We start from the raw sequence: 20,887 nt of genomic DNA on the forward strand, positions 1-20,887 counted from the left end.
AAGAGTGGACAAACACAAAGTAAGAGACATCCCCTGACACAAACAGCTCTTTTAGCCTCTTCCCTTATGGTAAGTTGATCCTTCGAGACCTCTGATTATTTTCACTGCTCAGTACTGAATTTCTTCTAATTTTCTCTAAGGGAAACGTAAAGCGCTCTCTCCCACCCACAAAGCCATTGTAGAAAAAGAGGTCAGGATGCTCCCATATCAGGAAGCAAAGGAGAAAATTAACCAATTGACTGCCTCACTGTCACAGAAGGCCTATTCTACCTAATAGAGACTAACTTTTCATTTCTCTCTCTTTCCCCCACCCGATTCTAACAATTATGCCAGGCAAAGGAATCCCCCCACCCCACCCAAAAAAACCCACCACATACACATACACCTCACCATTCTGCAGCATCACTGCTATTACAGCCTTAGGGTGAGAATTACTTCTACTCTGGCTGCATTTCCCCTTCCCACAATCCCATCCAGGAAGAAAAAATGGCTGGTGTTTCTGTTTTTCAAAATATTCATCAAATGCTTCCCATAATAGCCAGCACTGCAACTGCAGATAGGGAGTTTGTGTGGAGCTGGCTTATGAGGTGCCAAAATCTTATCATCTACACTGGTTCCTCTGGTGAGAAAGCACTCAGTTTCCCCACAGACACAGTCCCCTTCCATCTCACTTTTTCTCCACTGCTCTCTATATTTACTTTTTTGAAATATGGGTACGAATATATTAATCATAATTAGTTTATATCTATCTATCTACATGCACACACACCCCCTCAGTCTCTGAAGTAAAAACCCACATTTTTTTGAGTCCCACTTCTTGCCCTAGTAAATCAGCAACATACTACATAAACAAAAATTGCATTAACTCATGTGAAATGATGCAACCTCTATCCATGCCCAGGAGTTTAGAATAAGATTAGAATACAAGAAAATGAAGCTTGTTTTAAACTAACACCCTTGAATTTTAGGATTTGTGAAACTATGCAAACTGCTTCTGATGGAACTAGTCAACCCATTCAAGCCAAACTTACAGTACAGTCAGCTGTAACAGTTTTTTTCTCTCACCCCCATGAGGGGGCTTTTAAAAATACTCATTAAAGTTATTTGAAAGAAATAACATATATTTATAAACTTCGACTATACACTGTATTTACTCTCTGTCTGGTGTTATAGAGGGATCTCGTACACTCTTTGGGCACTGAATGAGATCATTTTAGAGAGTTAGACAGGGACAGTCAGAGGAGTCCTTAAAAATATATTGGAAGGTACTGAAACCCAATTAAGTAAGTTGGGCCTGATTCTCTTCTCAGGAGTAATTCTTTATAAAACTGTTTAAAGCCAGTGTAAGTGAGAATAGAATGTGGTATAATGGTGTAAAACTTCTAGAGGGACTCTTGAGTTACATAGGTGTAAATGAGATTAGCACTAGGGCCACTGTTCTAATTTAACAATAAGCATTTGCTCTAAAAAGGAAAGAGGGAAAAAAAACATTTTACACTCCATACTATTACTGCTGTAATCAAATTCCCTAAATACTGTCTGGTCCTCTGTGTGTCACTTTGGACTGGAAATCATCTCTCTCTTGTTTACTATATCCCTCATGATGCAGCTAAAATAATCTCCTATTCCTGTGATTCTGCTCATGCTCTCTTTACCCTTTGCTGGTTTCCGGTCTTTCCTCATCAAGCATAAGCTCCTTGCCCTCATTTTCAAGGTACTACACAATTCTTTAATAAGTAAACATATACACAATATAACAATATTACACAGCACAAGACAACAACTCTTTTGGAAAAAGCTGTTATTAGAATGTTGATGTCTCCTTTGCTCTGATTGGTCAGAAGTGTTTCAGAGTTTTCTAATTCTTGTGATCCCATTTTTACTTTCAAGTGATAACCTATGATGGCCTATACTTTAATTTTGTGGTACCCATATCACATAAATTGAGACCAAAATGGTTAAAAGTTAATAGAATATTTAAAAAATAAATCAATTTGAAAAAAGTGTTTAAGATCGCAGTTCATTAACAGGACACAGATGTAAATAAATTTCATAAATATGTAAATTTCAAAATAAAACAGATGAAGATAATTTCCTTCTATGCAGACATGCTACAACACCAGTTCATGTCTCTGTTTTTACCTGAAAACTCTGATGACATTACTAATATATAATGCCATATGCTGCAAGGAATGAAGATCCTTGCACTGATATAGGTGTTAGTAAAGTGATTAGTGGTTAGAAGGAAGACACAGGCAGGTTAAAGCTTGTCAATTCATCTTTAAGCCACCAAGAACGTTCTACACATGTACCAGAGAAGGAAAGCATCTTTGGTGATAGAAAGACAAAAAGAAGGAAGGACTAATAAAAGTCAATCCCCTTATATTCCCATTCTTTAGGATTCTTAACAGACAATAAAAAATACAAGGTGTCTTTAACAGGGGGATTAAAAGATTAAACCATTTCCAGCAGAGTTTGAAAAAAAGATTTTTCTGGTGCCTCATGTTCAGCCTTTTGGTATCCATGAGACTGAGAACTTCCCAGTATGTTGGTAGGTGTAATTCATGGTAGGCAGGAAGTTATAATAAACCTACATCTATTAAAAGAGTATCAACAACAACAGCAAAATAATTTGGGAAAGTGGGTTCCTCAGCATGCATTTATGACAAATGATTCATGTTGAAATGGAACTCATAACAATTATTTTTCTGGGACAAAAAAAAAATCAGTGTTTGTAATCAATGCCATTCATAGGAAACAATGAAAATAAGTAACTAGGGACCACAGGTTATCTTTTGGGACAATGAAAAAAAAAATGCAATAAAAAGTTATTATATAGAAGTGAAGCCTGACTATAGTTAATGTTGCAACAATGGTGTCATTTTAGAGGGTTATTTTAGGGTTATTTGCAAGTCAAAAGCAAAACCCCAAATGCTAGTAATTATGGGGGATTATGTCTCATTGGCAATTTCTATCCATTCTGAAAATCTTGAGAAAATTGAGTAGGGAGTTCATGAGATTAAAAGCTCCACCAAAAACACAGAATCCTTGGCCTACCTCTAGTGCTTTATTCTTACACACTTCTGTCCTTTCACTAAGTAACTCAGTGGGCCAAGAACTTTCATTATCTTCCCTATGTTCCTCTATTTAGAGACAGTTATTTGGCTATTTATGTGATCTCTACCCCTAATACCTGACCGCCTCATGGTTATTAATAGATTGTATTCTCATGGGACCTACGTGACGTTGGGAAGAATTTCCCCATTTTACAGATTACCTGATTTATCCAGAATCTACAGGAAATTTATGGCTGATTGAGGAATTGAACCCAGGTCTCCTGAGGCCCAGTCTAGCACCCCATCCCTTGGACCATTTCCTCCTCTCTGAGACAAAGTGCAATTTGTTGAGGAGATAAATCCTAAATTCTTGATTCTCTAGTCTGTAAACTGTTTGCTGCTTGAATACAAAAACTGTCAGAATGTAAATATATCAGTGAATGAATAAATGGAATTTCATCAAAACACAGTCTTAACTGTTGAAAGAGTACCATATTCTTTGTGTTTACAGTAATAATATTTAAAGAGCCCAGAGAAGAATTAAGAAAACCTAACAAAATCTTTATTAAGAAATTTAATTCAAATTATAAAAAAAATCTTCACTAACCTTTCCCAAGAACTCTACCCCTATCTGTATACTGAGTGACAACACACTTAGCCAATAAATGTCAAGATAGAAATATTATATATTCAGAAGAATCCTCATTGGCTGAAAATATCCTAAGGGATGGACACTTACCTATCAGTCCTTGAAAGATTATTAATCCTTTCATGGGTGTTTTATATACACATCATTTTATATGTCTCTTAAGAAACATGGAAAAAACCCCTAACAAAACCAAATAAACAACAAACACATCTCTCATTAAGAACTCCAGACTCAGTGAATGCATTGAATATATTGGAAAAGTTGCGGCAACCTTTAGATGCGTGACCTATTTAAAATCTATTATATTTTTATTTAAGCAATGGTGCAATTGCATAAAGTACTGCATCATAAAGTAAATACATATGCATGAAATTATCAGGTTTCAGAGTAGCAGCCATGTTAGTCTGTATCCGCAAAAAGAAAAGGGGGACTTGTGGCACCTTAGAGACTAACAAATTTATTTGAGCATAAGCTTTCGTGAGCTATGGCTCACTTCATCAGATGCATTCAGTGGAAAATACAGTGGGGAGATTTATATACACAGAGAACATAAAACAATGGGTGTTACCATACACACTGTAACCAGAGTGATCAGTTAAGGTGAGCTATTACCAGCAGGAGAGCAGGGGGGGGGGAAACCTTTTGTAGTGATAATCAAGGTGGGTCATTTCCAGAAGTTGACAAGAAAGTCTGAGGAACAGTGTGTGTGTGTGTGTGTGGAGGGGGGCGCCTATGCTACCAGCACTCCCAGCTATCTTCGAGACACCACTGACTTCCTGAGGAAACTACAGTCCCTCGGTGATCTTCCTGAAAACACCATCCTAGCCACTATGGATGTAGAAGCCCTCTACACCAACATTCCACACAAAGATGGACTACAAGCCGTCAGGAACAGTATCCCCGATAATGTCATGGCAAACTTGGTGGCTGAACTTTGTGACTTTGTCCTCACCCATAACTATTTCACATTTGGGGACAATGTATACCTTCAAATCAGCGGCACTGCTATGGGTACCCGCATGGCCCCACAGTATGCCAACATTTTTATGGCTGACTTAGAACAACGCTTCCTCGGCTCTCATCCTCTAATGCCCCTACTCTACTTGCGCTACACTGATGACATCTTCATCATCTGGACCAATAGAAAAGAAGCTCTTGAGGAATTCCACCATGATTTCAACAATTTCCATCCCATCATCAACCTCAGCCTGGACCAGTCCACACAAGAGATCCACTTCCTGGACACTATGGTGCTAATAAGCGATGGTCACATAAATACCACCCTATACCGGAAACCTACTGACCGCTATGCCTACCTCCATGCCTCCAGCTTTCACCCTGACCACACCACATGATCCATTGTCTAGAGCCAAGCTCTATAATACAACCACATTTGCTCCAACCCCTCAGACAGAGACAAACACCTACAAGATCTCTATCAAGCATTCTTACAACTATAATACCCACCTGCTGAAGTGAAGAAACAGATTGACAGAGCCAGAAGAGTACCCAGAAGTCACCTACTACAGGACAGGCCCAACAAAGAAAATAACGGAACGCCACTAGCCATCACCTTCAGCCCCAACTAAAACCTCTCCAACTCATCATCAAGGATCTACAACCTATCCTGAAGGATGACCCATCACTCTCACAGATCTTGGGAGACAGGCCAGTCCTTGCTTACAGACAGCCCCCCAACCTGAAGCAAATACTCACCAGCAGCCACACACCACACAACAGAACCACTAACCCAGGAACCTATCCTTGCAACAAAGCCCGCTGCCAACTGTGTCCACATATCTATTCAGGAGACACCATCATAGGGCCTAATCACATTAGCCACACCATGAGAGGCTCGTTCACCTGCACATCTACCAATGTGATATATGCCATCATGTGCCTGCAATGCCCCTCTGCCATGTACACTGGTCAAACTGGACAGTCTCTACGTAAAAGAATAAATGGACACAAATCAAACGTCAAGAATTATAACATTCAAAAACAAGTTGGAGAACACTTCAATCTCTCTGGTCACTCAATTACAGACCTAAAAGTGGCAATTCTTCAACAAAAAAACTTCAAAAACAGACTCCAACGAGAGACTGCTGAATTGGAATTAATTTGCGAACTGGAAACAATTAATTTAGGCTTGAATAAAGACTGGGAGTGGATGGGTCATTACACAAAGTAAAACTATTTCCCCATGTTTGTTCCCCCATTGTTCCTCAGACGTTTTTGTCAACTGCTGGAAATGGCCCACCTTGATTATCACTACAAAAGGTTCCCCCCGCCCCGCTCTCCTGCTGGTAATACCTCACCTTAACTGATCACTCTGGTTACAGTGTGTATGGTAACACCCATTGTTTCATGTTCTCTGTGTATATAAATCTCCCCACTGTATTTTCCACTGAATGCATCCGATGAAGTGAACTGTAGCTCACGAAAGCTTATGCTCAAATAAATTTGTTAGTCTCTAAGGTGCCACAAGTCCTCCTTTTCTTTTTATGAATTTATCAGACATTTAGAATGCATGTTTTTAAGGGCACGCATTGTGTTTTCCTCTGTGTTTGGAAGGCAACTTGACCCAATTTGGACAGTACTACACTATAAATGACAATTTTGTGCATTGTTTTTTTTTTTGCTTGTCCTTGACCTCCTGCAAGGTAATATATAATTGAGAATCAGCTGGATGTTGATAGGATGGAGTCGTATCAATCTGTCAAAAGAAAACTACTATCTGAATTGCAAAAGTGAAAAGGCCACAGTATCAGCTAAAGCATGAGGTTTCAACTTAATGGAACACAATGTACCATGTGCTTTTATGACTCTTGAAAAAAAACAATATGCCACACCACAGTAATTTAGACAAAGATGAAACAAGCAAGTCAGATGCTATCTTGAACTTCCATTCAATGGTGCTTTCACCATCAGTTTGGCAACATTTTCACCACCACTTGCGATTAGCACTTGAGAAATGATAGGTCTCCATGGCTAACTGATAGTTCTCCAAATGTAACTGTAAACGGGGAATTGTCATCGAGAGCATGTGTTTCCAATGGGGTCCTGCAGGGTTTGGTTCTTGGCCCTTAGCTATTTAACATTTGTATAAATGGCATGTAAGAAAACATGAAATCATCACTGACATAGTTTGCGGATGATGCAAAAATTGGGGGAGTGGTAAATAATGAAGAGGAAAGGTGTGATTCAGAGTGATTTGGTAAACTGGACACAAACTACCAATATTCATTTTACGATGGCTAAATGTAAATGTATACATCTATGGACAAAGAACATAGGGCATACTTACATTATGGAGCATTCTATCCTGGGAAGCAGTCACTCTAAAACAGATTTGGGGGTTGTGGTAGATAATCAGCTAAACATGAGCTCTCAGTGTAATGCTGTGGCCAGAAGAGTTAATGGGATCACGGGATGTATAAGCAGGGGAATCTTGAGCAGGAGGAGAGAGGTTACTTTACCTCTGTATTTGGCATTGCTGTGATTGCTGCTGGAATACTGTGTCCAGTTCTGATGCCCATAATTAAAAAATTATGTTGATAAATTGGAAAGGGTTCAGAGAAGAGCCATGAGAATGATTAAAAGATTAGAAAACATGCCTTATAGTGAGACACTCCGAGAGCTCAATCTATTTAGCTTAACAAAGAGAATGTTAAGGGGTGACTTGATTACAGTCTATTATCTACACAGGGAACAAATATTTAACAACGAGCTCTTCAATCTATCAGAGAAAGTTATAACAATCCAATGGCTGGAAGCTGAAGCTAGACAAATTCAGACCGGACAAAAGTTTAGAACTTTTAACACTGAGAGAAATTAACCACTGGAACAATTTACCAAGGGTCATGGTGGATTCTCCATTGGAATTATTTGGGGGAAGTTCTATGTCTTGAGTTATACAAGAGGTCAGTCTAGATTATTACAATGGTCCCTTCTGGATTTGGAATCTATGAATCTATAAGAACACAGTGCAGATGATGCTTCGGTAGGCTAGATACTGCCACACCTCAAGAATTTACATTCTTTTGTTGGAACAATTAAGAGATATGCCATGAGTAACAGACATATCACACAATAGTGTGACAACCTTGTTCAACTTTAATAATGTGCAACTTTCCTGAACTCATGGTAAAAGGCATTTGCCAGGAGACATGCATCAGTTCACGTCCTGCCAACTTGTACACATACTGTAGCTCACATGCTAAACTGAACATTATCAGAACCATAGCCTGGAAGGCACAGATCATATTATTCTGATTGCTGTAGTGTTTTTGGTGTTGTGTTCTGAAGTAAGGCAGGCTCACTGACAAGTGTCATTCCTTATCATGCAAGACTGAAAGTTATAAATAAAACTTTGTGGTGCTCTACATTGTTTTGTGAATGGAAAATTTGATTTATAAAACATTCTTTATCCTAGTTTTGGATTTACGTAAGGGTTGAGTAAGATGGATTTTCATTAATTCATTATGTAAAACTAAAAATATCAAAATTAAACATTTAAAACATTGTATTAGTTTGAATGTAGGTCTACTGCCTCCCCCTATTAGTCATATTTTTAAGTTGAAAATGGGACTGAAGTATTTTTGTGTTGAGCATGTTATTTGGCCCACTTTTTAATGCACACTATTGTATTTTGGGATCAATAACTGGGCATATTATACACCTAACCCGTGGGTGGGATTGATTTGTAGGGAAGGATGTGGAGGTAAAGAAGGATTATTTAAATTATTTAAGGTAATAAAATGATATTTTAAAAACCTTTTTTTAAAATGACAACATCGGACAGTCCCTTTATAAAGAATGTACTTTTCTAGACAAACATTATAAAATGCCTTATAATTTGGGATGAAGTCCATACTACTTTCTTTGCTGATCTTATGTTTCATGAGTACATGCAGTATGACTTGGTAAGTTATCAATAAATGTAAGGCAATTCATGATTAATATTATTGCAGCTGTAATTTCTACCAACAGCCACTCTAAGCCAACATTCACACACTACTGTTTACACCGATTGATTTATTTTAAAAAGGTACTGTACCTGTAGACATGCTGGAGCTCTACCCTGGGGTTTATTCATATCAACAGCCACTAGCTGCCAGCCTCCAGCAGCATCTTCATGAAACATCTTGAAGAGGAAAATACTTGTCAGAAGCATTTTACATAATGATAAATACAAGTGAAACTTGTGATATGTATTATTTAGGATCTGCTCACATTCTGATCTCTGTGCTCTTAAAGAAAGAGGGAAATGGTTCTTATTGTTACAGAATATGCAAGATAGATCTCACCATTTTCCTATTTTAATAACAATTCTGCCAGAACAATAACTTTTTGCATGCAGAATTTCATTCAGATAATATGAAAAACCGCATTACATCTACCTAATAATTGGTCCTAATATATTAGCACTAATTATACTAACTAGTTCAGAGTGGATCTGTTCAGCACTATTTGTTTTGTAGACTCTCTCAGAACAAAGCTCCTCATCTATTCAGCATATTTAGAAGAAACCCAGCCATCTTACATTCTTGTTAAAAGCAAGTTTCATGGTGGCCTTTTGCAGAACTCCCTGAGATTTACACCAAGGGAACAATAATAAATCACACCATGCCCTTTTACTGACAAAAGTACTTTACACCAAGGGTCAGAATCTGATCTTTTTTACACTGCATCCACAGTAAGTCCATAGCAGTTCAATGCAGTTACTCTGACAATACACGGGTATAATTAAAAATGTGGAGTGAAATCCTGGCTTCACTGAACTCTCATTGACTTCAGTGGGTCAGGATTTCACCCCAGCCTTTAGAAAACAGAACATGCATATAAAATGGCTTTTAATAATAGGTCATAAAAAGATGTAGGTTGATTGGCATAAGAAATGTGTCCTGAAAGCCATTAACAGAAAATGTGCATATGTTCCTGTGAAGACAATGAGCTACACTAATTTTTTACTCATCATCTGAGAGAACTCCCTTTATACCACTTTCTTCAGCAGCCCATAAACACCTGAGAGCCAACTTTTCTTTGATCAGTAGTAGACTAATTTTCTGCACAAGTTAATTGATTTGTCAAGTGGGCAAATGAAGTAAATCATACAGCGAAAGTACAGACGAAAATTTCGTCAAGGTCACTTCATGCCCAACACAAGAAATATGGTCCATTTTTATATGTCACTTTGTATTGGAAAGGCTCCTTTAGAGAATTCTGACCAATACAGAAACAGTAGAAGCATTTTTTTATAGTCTGTTAAACTAGATTCCCATTATGTCAGTGTTTCAGGTAACCTCACTTTTTGGAACAAGATGGCCATTAACCGGTCTACAGTCCACAAATTATTTTTATTCTGTAATATGATGGTTTTCATATCTAATGTGATCACATTCCTCTGGTGTGATGACGTTATCCTTAGTGTTTCTATTTTCCCCAAATGTGGCTGCTTCTGGAGTTTCCCCATAGAGATCTGTCTGTCACAGACCCTAGTTAATTCACAGAGGCTGCGGCATTAAAACTAGGGACGTGACAGGTAGTAAACCCAGATCTGATTTGTACACTGATGTGCTATGTTTGGTGGAATCATCTTCACGCAGAATTACACTTGTCCTAGGCCAGGTTTCAGCTAAGATCGTGGTCTCAACAATAACCTTATGCCAATGAGTTTCATAGGCAAAGTGTGGAATGTGTGAAAAAGTATTTCCTGTTAGGAGTAATGTGAAGGAGCAAATTTTAAACTGATAAAAAGAAAAATGTTCTGACACAAGCTATACTTAGACTGCAGAACTCAATGCTACAAGATATCATGGAGCCCAAGAAACGAGCAGGATTCACTAAAGAACTGGACATTCATATGGATAACACAAATTTCCAGAGTTATAATAGAAAATATTAAACAAAATAATTTTGGAAGAGATTTACACTCTTATTCTTTAGGGCACAAACTAACATCCAAATATCGGGGGATAGGAAGAATTTTTCCTTACGGGGAAGTTTCCCATATCTGCCTTCTGTAGGGTTTTTTCCATGTTCCTCTCAGGCAGCTAGTACTGGACACAACCAGACACAAGATACTGCACTAGGTAGACAACTGTTCTGAAGAAGCATGGCCATTCCCACATGCTAGATACTTAAAATAGCCTCTGTGATGATGCAGCAGACATTTTAAGTCTGGACAGAGCGTGCAGAAGGGGGGGCAAGCAGGGGCACCCCCCACCAATAATCAGTGAGAGGCACAGAACTCCTCCAGCTCTGGGCTGCGGCGGAGAGAACAAGCTCCTCCAGCCACAGAGCTGCGGCGGGAAGAGCCCATATTCCAAAACCCAAATATTATATGGAAACAAAAAATAAAAAGGAATCTTATTCGATCTCTAATTATGATGAACAAATGGGCAGTGTGTACAGTATATAACAAGATGTGCCCACGAACAATGGCTTGATTATGTTCTATTATATTTTTCTATTACATTTTTAAGATACCCTATTTGAATGATACACTCTATCATATAGAATGTACTGAAACTAGGCAACAGCTAGCAGGGATTTACTACTTTGCAATAAATTAAAAACAGAGGTATCCAAACAATATCTCAGTATTCAGAGCTAGAACATCAGCACTCTACCTGGGTAGTAGCTGTTGAGGTGGTACTGCTCCTGGACCCCCACATCTGCTGGAATTGCACTCTTATTTCAGCAAATGTTTCAATGATGACAGCAATGAACACGTTCTACAAGAAAAATTAAAAGCAAAGGCTTACCAGGAAGCTCAGCAGGTGGAAAAGAGCAGAAATTCAGTCAAACATGATTTATATTCCAGGCAGGTTTAAAAGAACAAATTGTTCAGTACCTTAACGAGCCAGGCAAGAAAGAAAATTAAGGTGATGAAATAGAAGTATGAACGCCATCGGGGAAAACTGTCAATTGCTCTATACATAAGGAATACCCAGCCTTCTTGAGAAGCAGCTTCATACACAGTAAATATGCTGGTGCCTGTTGATGAAAAATGAAAATATTTTAAATAAAAAAATAAACATTTTCAAGATCTGCAAGCAATCATCTTTCATCCATTTCCTTTTTGTAAATGGTAAAGGTCCCCCAAAAGAAGTAGCTCTTCCTGCACACTTGAATGTTGTTTCTTCTTATGATTGGATCTAAATTGTTTTTACATTACAGTGTTCCACATCCACTTCTTGGATACATACACACAGCCCTCTGGATCACTTTAATGGGAAATGTACAAATGACTCCAAAGGCAGAACTCAGCCCACTGTAAGTAATCTCAGTATTATCTGTGAGAAAAGTTGAATTAAACTATCAGGATTGTTGACCAGCAGGAGAAATGAGTTTGAATTTATTTGCATTAATAAAGCAAATATAAATTAGGTAATCAACAATATACAGCAAGGTATGTGGTTAAGCTGGTAAAGGTAATCATATTCAAGTATTTACCCAAATGCATTTGAACACTGCAAAAGTGCACATATCTGTTACAGCCACACTAATTTAAGTGTCTTATTGCTTTTAGGGAATACTTTTCAAAAGCATTTTAAAATTAAAGTTATTCCGTCTTTGGAGAGTAGGGGGTGGATGGAAAGTTGTAAGTTTCTATGTGTATGGAAACCTATTTGATTTAAAAATGTATTGCTAAAAGTTATATTTTTCCAGTTTTAAGGCACTACAAACTTTAGGAGCCAAGAGCATCCTCAAGTCTGGAGCCAATTTTTGCAAACTGACTCTTGTGCTTGTCATCCGACAACCAAAAGTTAAAATCTAAAGAGGAGAGCACTCACTCTCTTATGTAGCTACTGGCAACCTTTCTGATACCATTTCAATGGAATGGCGATTTCATGGGTGAAGAAAAAGAAAAGAAAGAAAGAAAGAAATTTTAAAAATGAAAAAAGGAGTCCTATTTATGTATCTGCTTAAGAAGCTTGCTGAATTTGGTACCAAATGCCCAGTTTATGTTATTATAAAACATTGCTCCAATAAAGGGGCACTTTCCTGCAACCCTTCATTCCACATGAGAAGGGACTACAGGATCAAGGCCTTGGGTTATTCTTTTTAAATTTTATTTCATTATATTGGTTTGTATTTATCCTGCTGATAATGGCTCAATCATAAAGATGGTTATCTGAAAACAAAACTATGGCCATTGCCTTTCATACTGACCAGTTTTGTATCATTTTTATCTTATGGCTTCCTTGGTCTATTTATTGCATGCAGCTGTTGTCCTTTGTCTTATACTTACACAGAGTGGGTCGCGACCCTGTTTTAATGGGGTCGCCAGTGCTGGTGTTAGATTTGCCGGGGCCAAGCCCAAGCCCCACCGCCCTGGCCAAAGCCAACGCCCGAGGGCTTCAGCCCTGGGTGACAAGGCTCAGGTTACAGGCACCCCGCCTGGGTCTGAAGCCCTTGAGCTTCAGCTTTGACCCCCCCATCCTCTACCCACCTGGGATGGTGGGACTCGAGCAGTCTCAAGCTTAGGTCCCCACTCCTGCGGTCCTGTACTTATTTTTATTGTCAGAAAGGAGACGCGGTGCAATGAAGTTTGAGAACCCCTAGCCAGTGGCATTCAAATGCCTAATGGATGTCAGCCAGTCCTTGAAAAATTAGACTTTCTTTATGCATGTATCTGATTTTGGAGGCTGGCATTTTCTGGGTCTGGACATAGAGATCACCCAGTTATAATGATCAGGGTTGTGAGAAATTCTCTTTTATTGTACTAGAAGAAAATTCCATTCCATTATGTGGTGAAAAACCGCAAGATATATTAGTTTTAGGGGAAAATCAGACAAATGAAAATACATTGGCTGCCATTAAAAACACAACAAACTGTGTATTGCTGCCTGTAAAACACTCATTTTCCAGTTTGTTGATCACTAATTTCTTTAATTTAGTAGTAGCCACCAGGTGGCAATCATGCACCTTGTGCACACCTATAACACCAGAGAGTGAGCTAATAGGGACTGTGCATGCTGTCTAATTCTAATCTCAAACAATTTTACCATAGGATGATTTTGATTTCCAGGGTGGACATCACTACACTGGTTTTCTTTATCCTCATTTATTGAACTACTTATTGTATTCTCTCCCTATATACCTTATAAAGGCTTTGGGAAAGGTTACAGCCATACAGAAATAATTTAATCTCACAACCTTAGAAATGTTATCAACCATGTACCATTTTTATTCCTGTACACTGGGAAAGTCATGATGGTGACTACTCCCACAAAGCAGGGATATTCTCACTGAAGAGTCTATTTTTAATTTCTTTATTATCTTTTGGTAGTAAAGTCCTTGTAAAGATTCTGAGTAGGTCATAGATTCTTTCGATGTCTTGTAGTGAGCTATGTTGGAACCAGAAGGAAATATGGACTGCCCAAGAATGTAAGGGCAAAACTGGATGAGTTTCTGGGGAGCAAATCTTTCGATGTGGTTGAAACTACAAGAAGATCAACTCCCCCTGAATGAATGGATAAGTCAATGTTTCCTTGCCTCTGAAACAAGCAAATCAAACTTTTACTCTTCAAAACCCCCTCACCAATCAGCTAGCTAATGGGAGGCTGAGGGAAAGAAGAGAAGGGTGACTGCCCTGTCACCCTTTCCAAACCCCAACTACTGTATTGCTGTTAGGGAAGAATTGGCAAGAGAGGTACTAGAATACAGAATTAACTCGGTGAAGTGTGCTGGAGAACACTGCTGTTTTCTCCATTTGGGGCAATAGAGTCCTATTCTGAAAACTACATCTCATTGCAAATCCTGTGGACATGTAGTGACCTGAAACATACAGTGTCTGCATCTCCTGGGTTTTTCATTTTGCAAATCTGGTCACCTATGAAAGGGTAAATAAAGTATTAAGATTGCTTTGGAAAGGACCCTGTCAAGGGACTATGCATCCTAGGGTGGAGGGAAGGGCTGCAAATGTAAGCGCTGACCATCTCTCCACGTTGTGCTACAGAGCTAATGATGAAAAATAGAAGGGAAATTGCTACTTAGATGATTTGCAGTAAATAATTTGGTAAATTATAGATTATAATTTTGAATTATAAAGGAATGTGTTGTGTGAATAGCTGCAAAAGCTTTTCACACTGGCCACAAGGGCACTCTGGTGTGAATATTCATGGATATTTATTCACATTAGCTTTTGTGACACTTTTGCTTGTAATGAACATTCTTGCGAATAAAACCTCCCTCACCCTCAATGTTCACAAATAAACAAATAAAAGGTACTGGGAATACCAGCAAAGCGAATCAGTAGGTTTTATTTGCATAAATATTCATTAATCTTTCCTTTTTTTGTATTCACATGGCTCTAGTGCTAATAACTTGTTGTGCACTCGTTGTGTTGGCCTTTTGGGTGGCAAATTTGAAAAGCCCACTGGCATTTCAGGAAAAACAAGGAATTGCTAAACTGATAAATTGTTCACACCTTACATGCCACTATCCGGTACTTTTGCATAGAATTGCAAGGAATTTAAAATACAAGGATTTAAGAAAAAGACTTAATACAATCTTAAATTGTAGCATTCAAGGATAATATTAGTGACAAATAGCTACTGCTCTCAATGAGCATATTACCCAAGAACAATAAGTGGCCTCCATTGTTGCCTTCAGCTTTCCACAAGTTTATTGGCTTCTACTCTGTCCAAAAACCAGAGCAAGAGACTATCACAGTGACCAGGCTAATCGCACCTCTGACTTCTCCTGGTCTCTTTGAGCGCACCCCCTCAGGTATCAGGCCATGCACTGTCACCTCTCTTGGGGTGCAATCACACAATTCTCCCACTCTTAAACCTGGCCTTGGGCTGCAATCCTCTGGTACTTACTGTGATTACCTCAGAGGGCCTGACTTAGGTTCAGCACCTATAGGACAAATGACAAGTGGTACCAGTGACCAGACAACCTTCTTAAAGCAAAGCATTATTTTATTTAGAACCAAAGAATTTCTGAGAAAACAGATCTTAAAACAATAAACAGTCTATATGCTTTCCTATTTTCCCCTGAGGCTTTTTCCCTGTCTCTGTCATCCATGTCAGACTCTCTCACCAGGAACACTCAACTCCTCTCTCTCTCTCTCTCCAGGGAGTTCTTTTAACCAGTGTCCCTTTAATCTCTAGTCTTCCAGCTGGGGCTAAACAGCTATGTACCTTTGGGATGGACCCTGGAAGTAGGCCACTGTCCTGTTATTCTCCCCCAAGTTTTCCTTACTAATCTAGAACTCTAACTGCTCCCCACCCCCACCCCAAAGTTTTGGTTAGGAGGTTTCTTATCTAGAGCTAGTTTGCTTCTCTGCTTGTTTTTCCAACAGCCTCTTATTAAGCTAGACGAATACATTAATACAGGAAAGTGTAATAACCCAATATAACTATACAGTGACTTTACCACACTGACATACTGTACAGTATTTGCAAAATTGTTATATGTTAGTATTCTCAGATTATTCCATAATAGCTTCACATCCACCTCAGAGACAACAGGCCTTTAGAATGATTTTTACACTATATATTATTAGTTCCTTTGGTATTTCAAACAGTTTATTTCCTGAAAGAAATCTAACAAAAGCCAGCAAGTTTCATATTTTACTACAGCAAAATGGGTGAATCTTATATTCGAAAAACTTACAAGTTCAAAGAATTCCCCAACCTCCTTATGTTAATACCTGTTTCATAAAGGCTATGGTGTTCTTTTGGGGCAGAAAAAGCATGTACACCTATTGAACAAATCTATCGTACAGTTACTTGGTGAGCTTTGGATTTAATTAAGCATTACACACTAGACCTAGCAACTTCAGCTGTCATGATACTTTCAGATGTTAAGTCCTTAGGGAAAAATCCTTCTGTCAGATCTGCAGGGTAGATCTGAAACTCAGCATAAATGGGAACTTATTTCAGTGGTAACATTAGAAATGTCCCTTCTCTGGTTGTTTCCTGATCCAAGCAAAGATCTGCACCTGTGGAGCACCACAATTACTTTAGACACAACATTTATGAAAAAGAACAGTTGAACCAATATGAAGTTTGTCTGCCTCAATTATTCTACATCTGGGCAAGCATTTCAGATCTTGTCAGGATGAAGACTATCTCAGGTGCAAACAAATTCGCTCTCTGAGGAAAAATAACTGGAGTTCCCCAGTTAGCACCAAGGTGCAGATGTCAGAAGATGCACAGACGTACCCATATTTACCACACTGATACCTGCTGATGGAAGTATCACAGAGCAAGCCATAGCAATCAAGGTCTGCAAGTAGAAAGCTCCCAGAGTAACTCAGCCTCCATGTTGCTAGTGTGGGATAGCATCTTCTGACAGGTACAATCTGGCTCATGCAAAACTAAAGTTTCATATAGATACATTTTCCTTATCAAGGATCCTAATTGTTAAAATATTCACTACTTAGATCCAGAAACCAAGGAGAGGAGCTCTAGGCCTCAGCTTTAAAATGACAAATGTTGTGAAGATGGGCTCTTCCCAATGAAATGTCTCTGATTTACAGTATCAGTCTTCAAGTAGAGTACATGAGTGTTATAGTAAATGTTATGACAAAATAGTGTAACATAAACCCTATTAAGCAGAAGTGAGGCACTATAATTTAAGTTAATTTATTCCTCAGAGAATGCAACAACTACCTTGTTAAAGAATGACTTTTTACTGTATAAATATTAAAATACTTTATTTAAGTAAAATGCCTTTAACAGTGGCAGCACAGACACCAAACACACAGAAATCCACATAAACTCCTGTGTTCGAAATGAGTAACAGAAGTCAGCAGCTTGTTATCTTAGGCAAGCAAATGTGATATATGTTCAGTCCAGGGACATTATATATTTTGGATCTTTAATCGGCAATATACTAAAATACTGAGAATGTCTGGAACTGAAAATCAGTAGGTGTAGTGATGGATTCATTGCCAGACAGAAAGCTGAATGTGCAAAAATTCTTTGGAAAAAAATATGTAATTCACTGTTGACTTTCATTGTCTGTCAATCATAATCATTCAGTTGCAGCATTAAATTATTCTGCAAGGCTGTCTTGGTTATAGCAGTCTCATCCCTCATAAAAGAACTTAGGAAACAGCAAGACTAATTGATATCATAGGCTCAGCTAATTTGCTTTAATTAATCAAAAATTTCTCTGCTATTTAAAAAGGAAGAAAGGAATCCATGTCTAGGACTATGGAAGGATGAGGCCATGTAGAGCATAGTAACAGTCATATCCTAAAAACATACCGATGTCTAAACCAACTGAATTGAAGTTTTCTTCACAGGGAAAGTTAAAATGGGAAGTATAGCTCCAAACTGGACCAAATGGGAAGCTCTTTATTGGGACTACCATCTGGCAAACCAGCATCACCATTCTTGTAAGCAGAAGAATGGATGGGAGAATAAAAAGCTGTGGGAGAAAAAGATGAAGGGGTGGGTGAAAGTGTAGGGAGGAGATCAAGCCCTTCAAGGCAACTGGATGTCTTTACCCATTTATTGGTAAACTTTTGAACAAATCAGAGAAGCTCAATCCAAACAGATTCTAGCCAAACCAAGGTTAGGAGAGCTTTCTACAGAAAGGAAATCACTGCCTAGGAAAGCAATAAGGAAAGTTACTGTAAGTGACTTTCAGTCTTATTGCAATCAAGTTTTATTCTACCTCACAGGGAGCGTTTCAGTGCCTGGATATTCCTAATTTTCATTCAGAGCAAAACACATTCTACAAAAGCAAAACAAAAAACAGCACAACCAGCTTACCTACCCCAAATTCATAAATACATGTTTTTAAAAAAGGAAAAACATGTTTTCTAAAAACTCAAAAAGAAAAATCCTACCCCCAAGCAGAGCTTTATTTGGACTATATCAAAGTGCCAAAGACTCCATAAAATCCATTAGGGACTTAGCTATCGTTATTGATCTTACGTGGAAAGTGCTCAGCAACTATCTTGAATGGCAACAGTATAAAACCCTTAGAGAGATTTCAAGGATGCAATTCCAGCCCTTGAGTAAATAACTTCCCATAGTCAAGAAGAGGCAACTTGCTAAAGGTGCCTTGACAACAAATGCTGATGTTGCTGATGCTGCCATTGGTTCTACACAATTCCACTTGAGGTTACTGTGAGTGGCACATGTCTATTTGAGGGTGTAATTTGGCCCTAATGATTAGATCAGCTTCTTCCTTTAGGTCTGAGATTGTCCGACTTTAGGTACTCAGCTTTCCATGGTAACTGGAAATCACACTGGTGGGCACACATTAAGGCCAAAACTTTCATAAGTGCCCAGTGGGTTTGGATGTGTCAATTTTCAAAATGACAAGGTCAATGGGAGCAGAGTTATACCAATACTGAACCCTTCTGAAAATCCATTCAAAACATTCTAAATAGAAGACACCCACAATAATACAGTACAGCTGTCCAGACTTTAATCCTTGAGGGCTAAAGGCTGACCAATGGCATTCACCGCCCCCCAAAAGAGTGACAGCTACTGTACTTGAAAATCACAAATAACAAGACTTGCTGCATCTTCAATATTCTGAAATAAGACAGCAACAAAATCTGACAAAAGGAATCTCTTTAAGACAAAACACAGTCAAGCCTTCAAAGAAGCTTCAGACAACCAAAACATTATAAAAAGAAACCACATTAATGACAGCCTCCACATATTTGGATAATAAAAACAAATACATAGAGTTTAACATATTTTAAAGTCTAGGCTCTCCGACAAGATAAAAGTTTCTTGCCCTAAAAGAGAAAAAGGATCCTTATGACTGAATGTAACAAGAAAACTAAAATCAGACTCATTCAATGTCCTGCTTAAATATTAATGAGTTCCATATTGTCTGACATCTGTGATAAATTGCAGAAAATAAAACGATCTACCTCTGTGGGTGATGTGAAAGATAGAAGTTGGACCAATAAATATAAATACTTTTAGAGGTTTAACTAACACATTAAAACACTGAGAAGGGTTGTGAGGTAGGTAAATATTATTAACCCCATTTTAGCGATGGGGAAGCAGACACAGATTGTAAGACTTTCCTAACTCTGCACATGGACACAGTGTCTGAGCTGGGATTATAACTACACGATTTTCTGCCTCTCAATCCTGTGGTTAGAGCACTCAAAAATTCTAGCTGAATATAGAAAGCAAAAAGAACCCACTCTTCCATTGAAACAAATGGCAAAACTCACAATGACTTACATGGCAATAAGATAGGCACTCAAATTTTATTGCTCCTTCAGAAGATAAGAGGTTCAGCTGAGAAAGAAAACCAACCCTTTATCCTTGTAACATCAGATTTCTTTTATTCTTGATTGCCTTAAGAATGATGTTTCTCATGACCACTGATTCACAGGTTATCAAAACAATCTTGGAAAGCATACCACAGATAGACTTAACAGTTGGCACCCTCTTCACAGAGGAAAGTCAAAAACCTTGGCACAAAAATCTCTCTCAGTTGCCAGATATAACTTTTGGAGGGACATTCAAAGTTCTAAAATGCTTTATTTAAGTCTTGTTCTGAAGCTTATTACTTTTTGCAGAAATCTTTTTTGATCTTTATTCAGTGCAGACAATATTTCAGCACACCCAGAAAAGGAATTTTCCAAATCTATCGCTGTCAAATCTGAATCCTGATTTTTCCTGGATACAACTTCTTTTTATCAGTTAGCATTAAACTTTCTTGGAATGATTTTAATCCTTTTTTGGGTATCAGCTCCATGTTTCAAACCACCGCTACTTTAATTTCTTATATATTTACTGTATTTTACATTCTTTTACTTCAAAGTTTTTGACAGAAGAAGAAAATATTCCATTTTGTTTTAAAGGCATGTGGCTTGAAAGAAGCATTTTGCACGTATTATACCTAAGTAACCTTTTGGCATTGCTAACTGCAGCAGACTACTACAAGCTACAGAGCATATCTGCCCCCAGTAAGTTTTATCAAAGGGAGGCCTCTGATATTGATAGCTCCATGGGCACTGTTTTCTGGATGGAAATAAATGGTTCACAGGCTGATTAGAACTGGTGCCCATGTCTAGAGATCCTGCAGCAGCCAGGTTGTGCCCCACTGTACTATGTGCTGTATATTCGAACACCCGCAAATTATAGGGAGAAGAGTAGCTGAAATTCAGATGCCAACTTCTGAGGCTCAGCTCAGGCTCTCATATAATTTGTCCTGAATACCTGCTATGAAA

General features: G+C 38.3%; 1 protein-coding gene across 6 annotated transcripts in view; it reads right to left on the reverse strand.

The window, feature by feature from the left end:
* NALCN (sodium leak channel, non-selective) overlaps positions 1-20,887 on the reverse strand; it is a 356,269-nt gene that overhangs the window by 218,327 nt on the left and 117,055 nt on the right. For all 6 annotated transcript variants that reach the window (XM_048854413.2, XM_048854388.2, XM_048854395.2 and 3 more), the window contains 3 exons: positions 11,564-11,706; positions 11,340-11,444; positions 8,765-8,851 (listed from right to left, as the gene is read on the reverse strand). In XM_048854413.2, the coding sequence (XP_048710370.1) occupies positions 8,765-8,851; positions 11,340-11,444; positions 11,564-11,706 (335 nt within the window). The remainder of the gene's footprint in view (positions 1-8,764; positions 8,852-11,339; positions 11,445-11,563; positions 11,707-20,887) is intronic.

Source organism: Caretta caretta, chromosome 1, assembly GCF_965140235.1.
Source record: "Caretta caretta isolate rCarCar2 chromosome 1, rCarCar1.hap1, whole genome shotgun sequence".
In the NCBI taxonomy this organism is placed as follows: Eukaryota; Metazoa; Chordata; order Testudines; family Cheloniidae; genus Caretta; species Caretta caretta.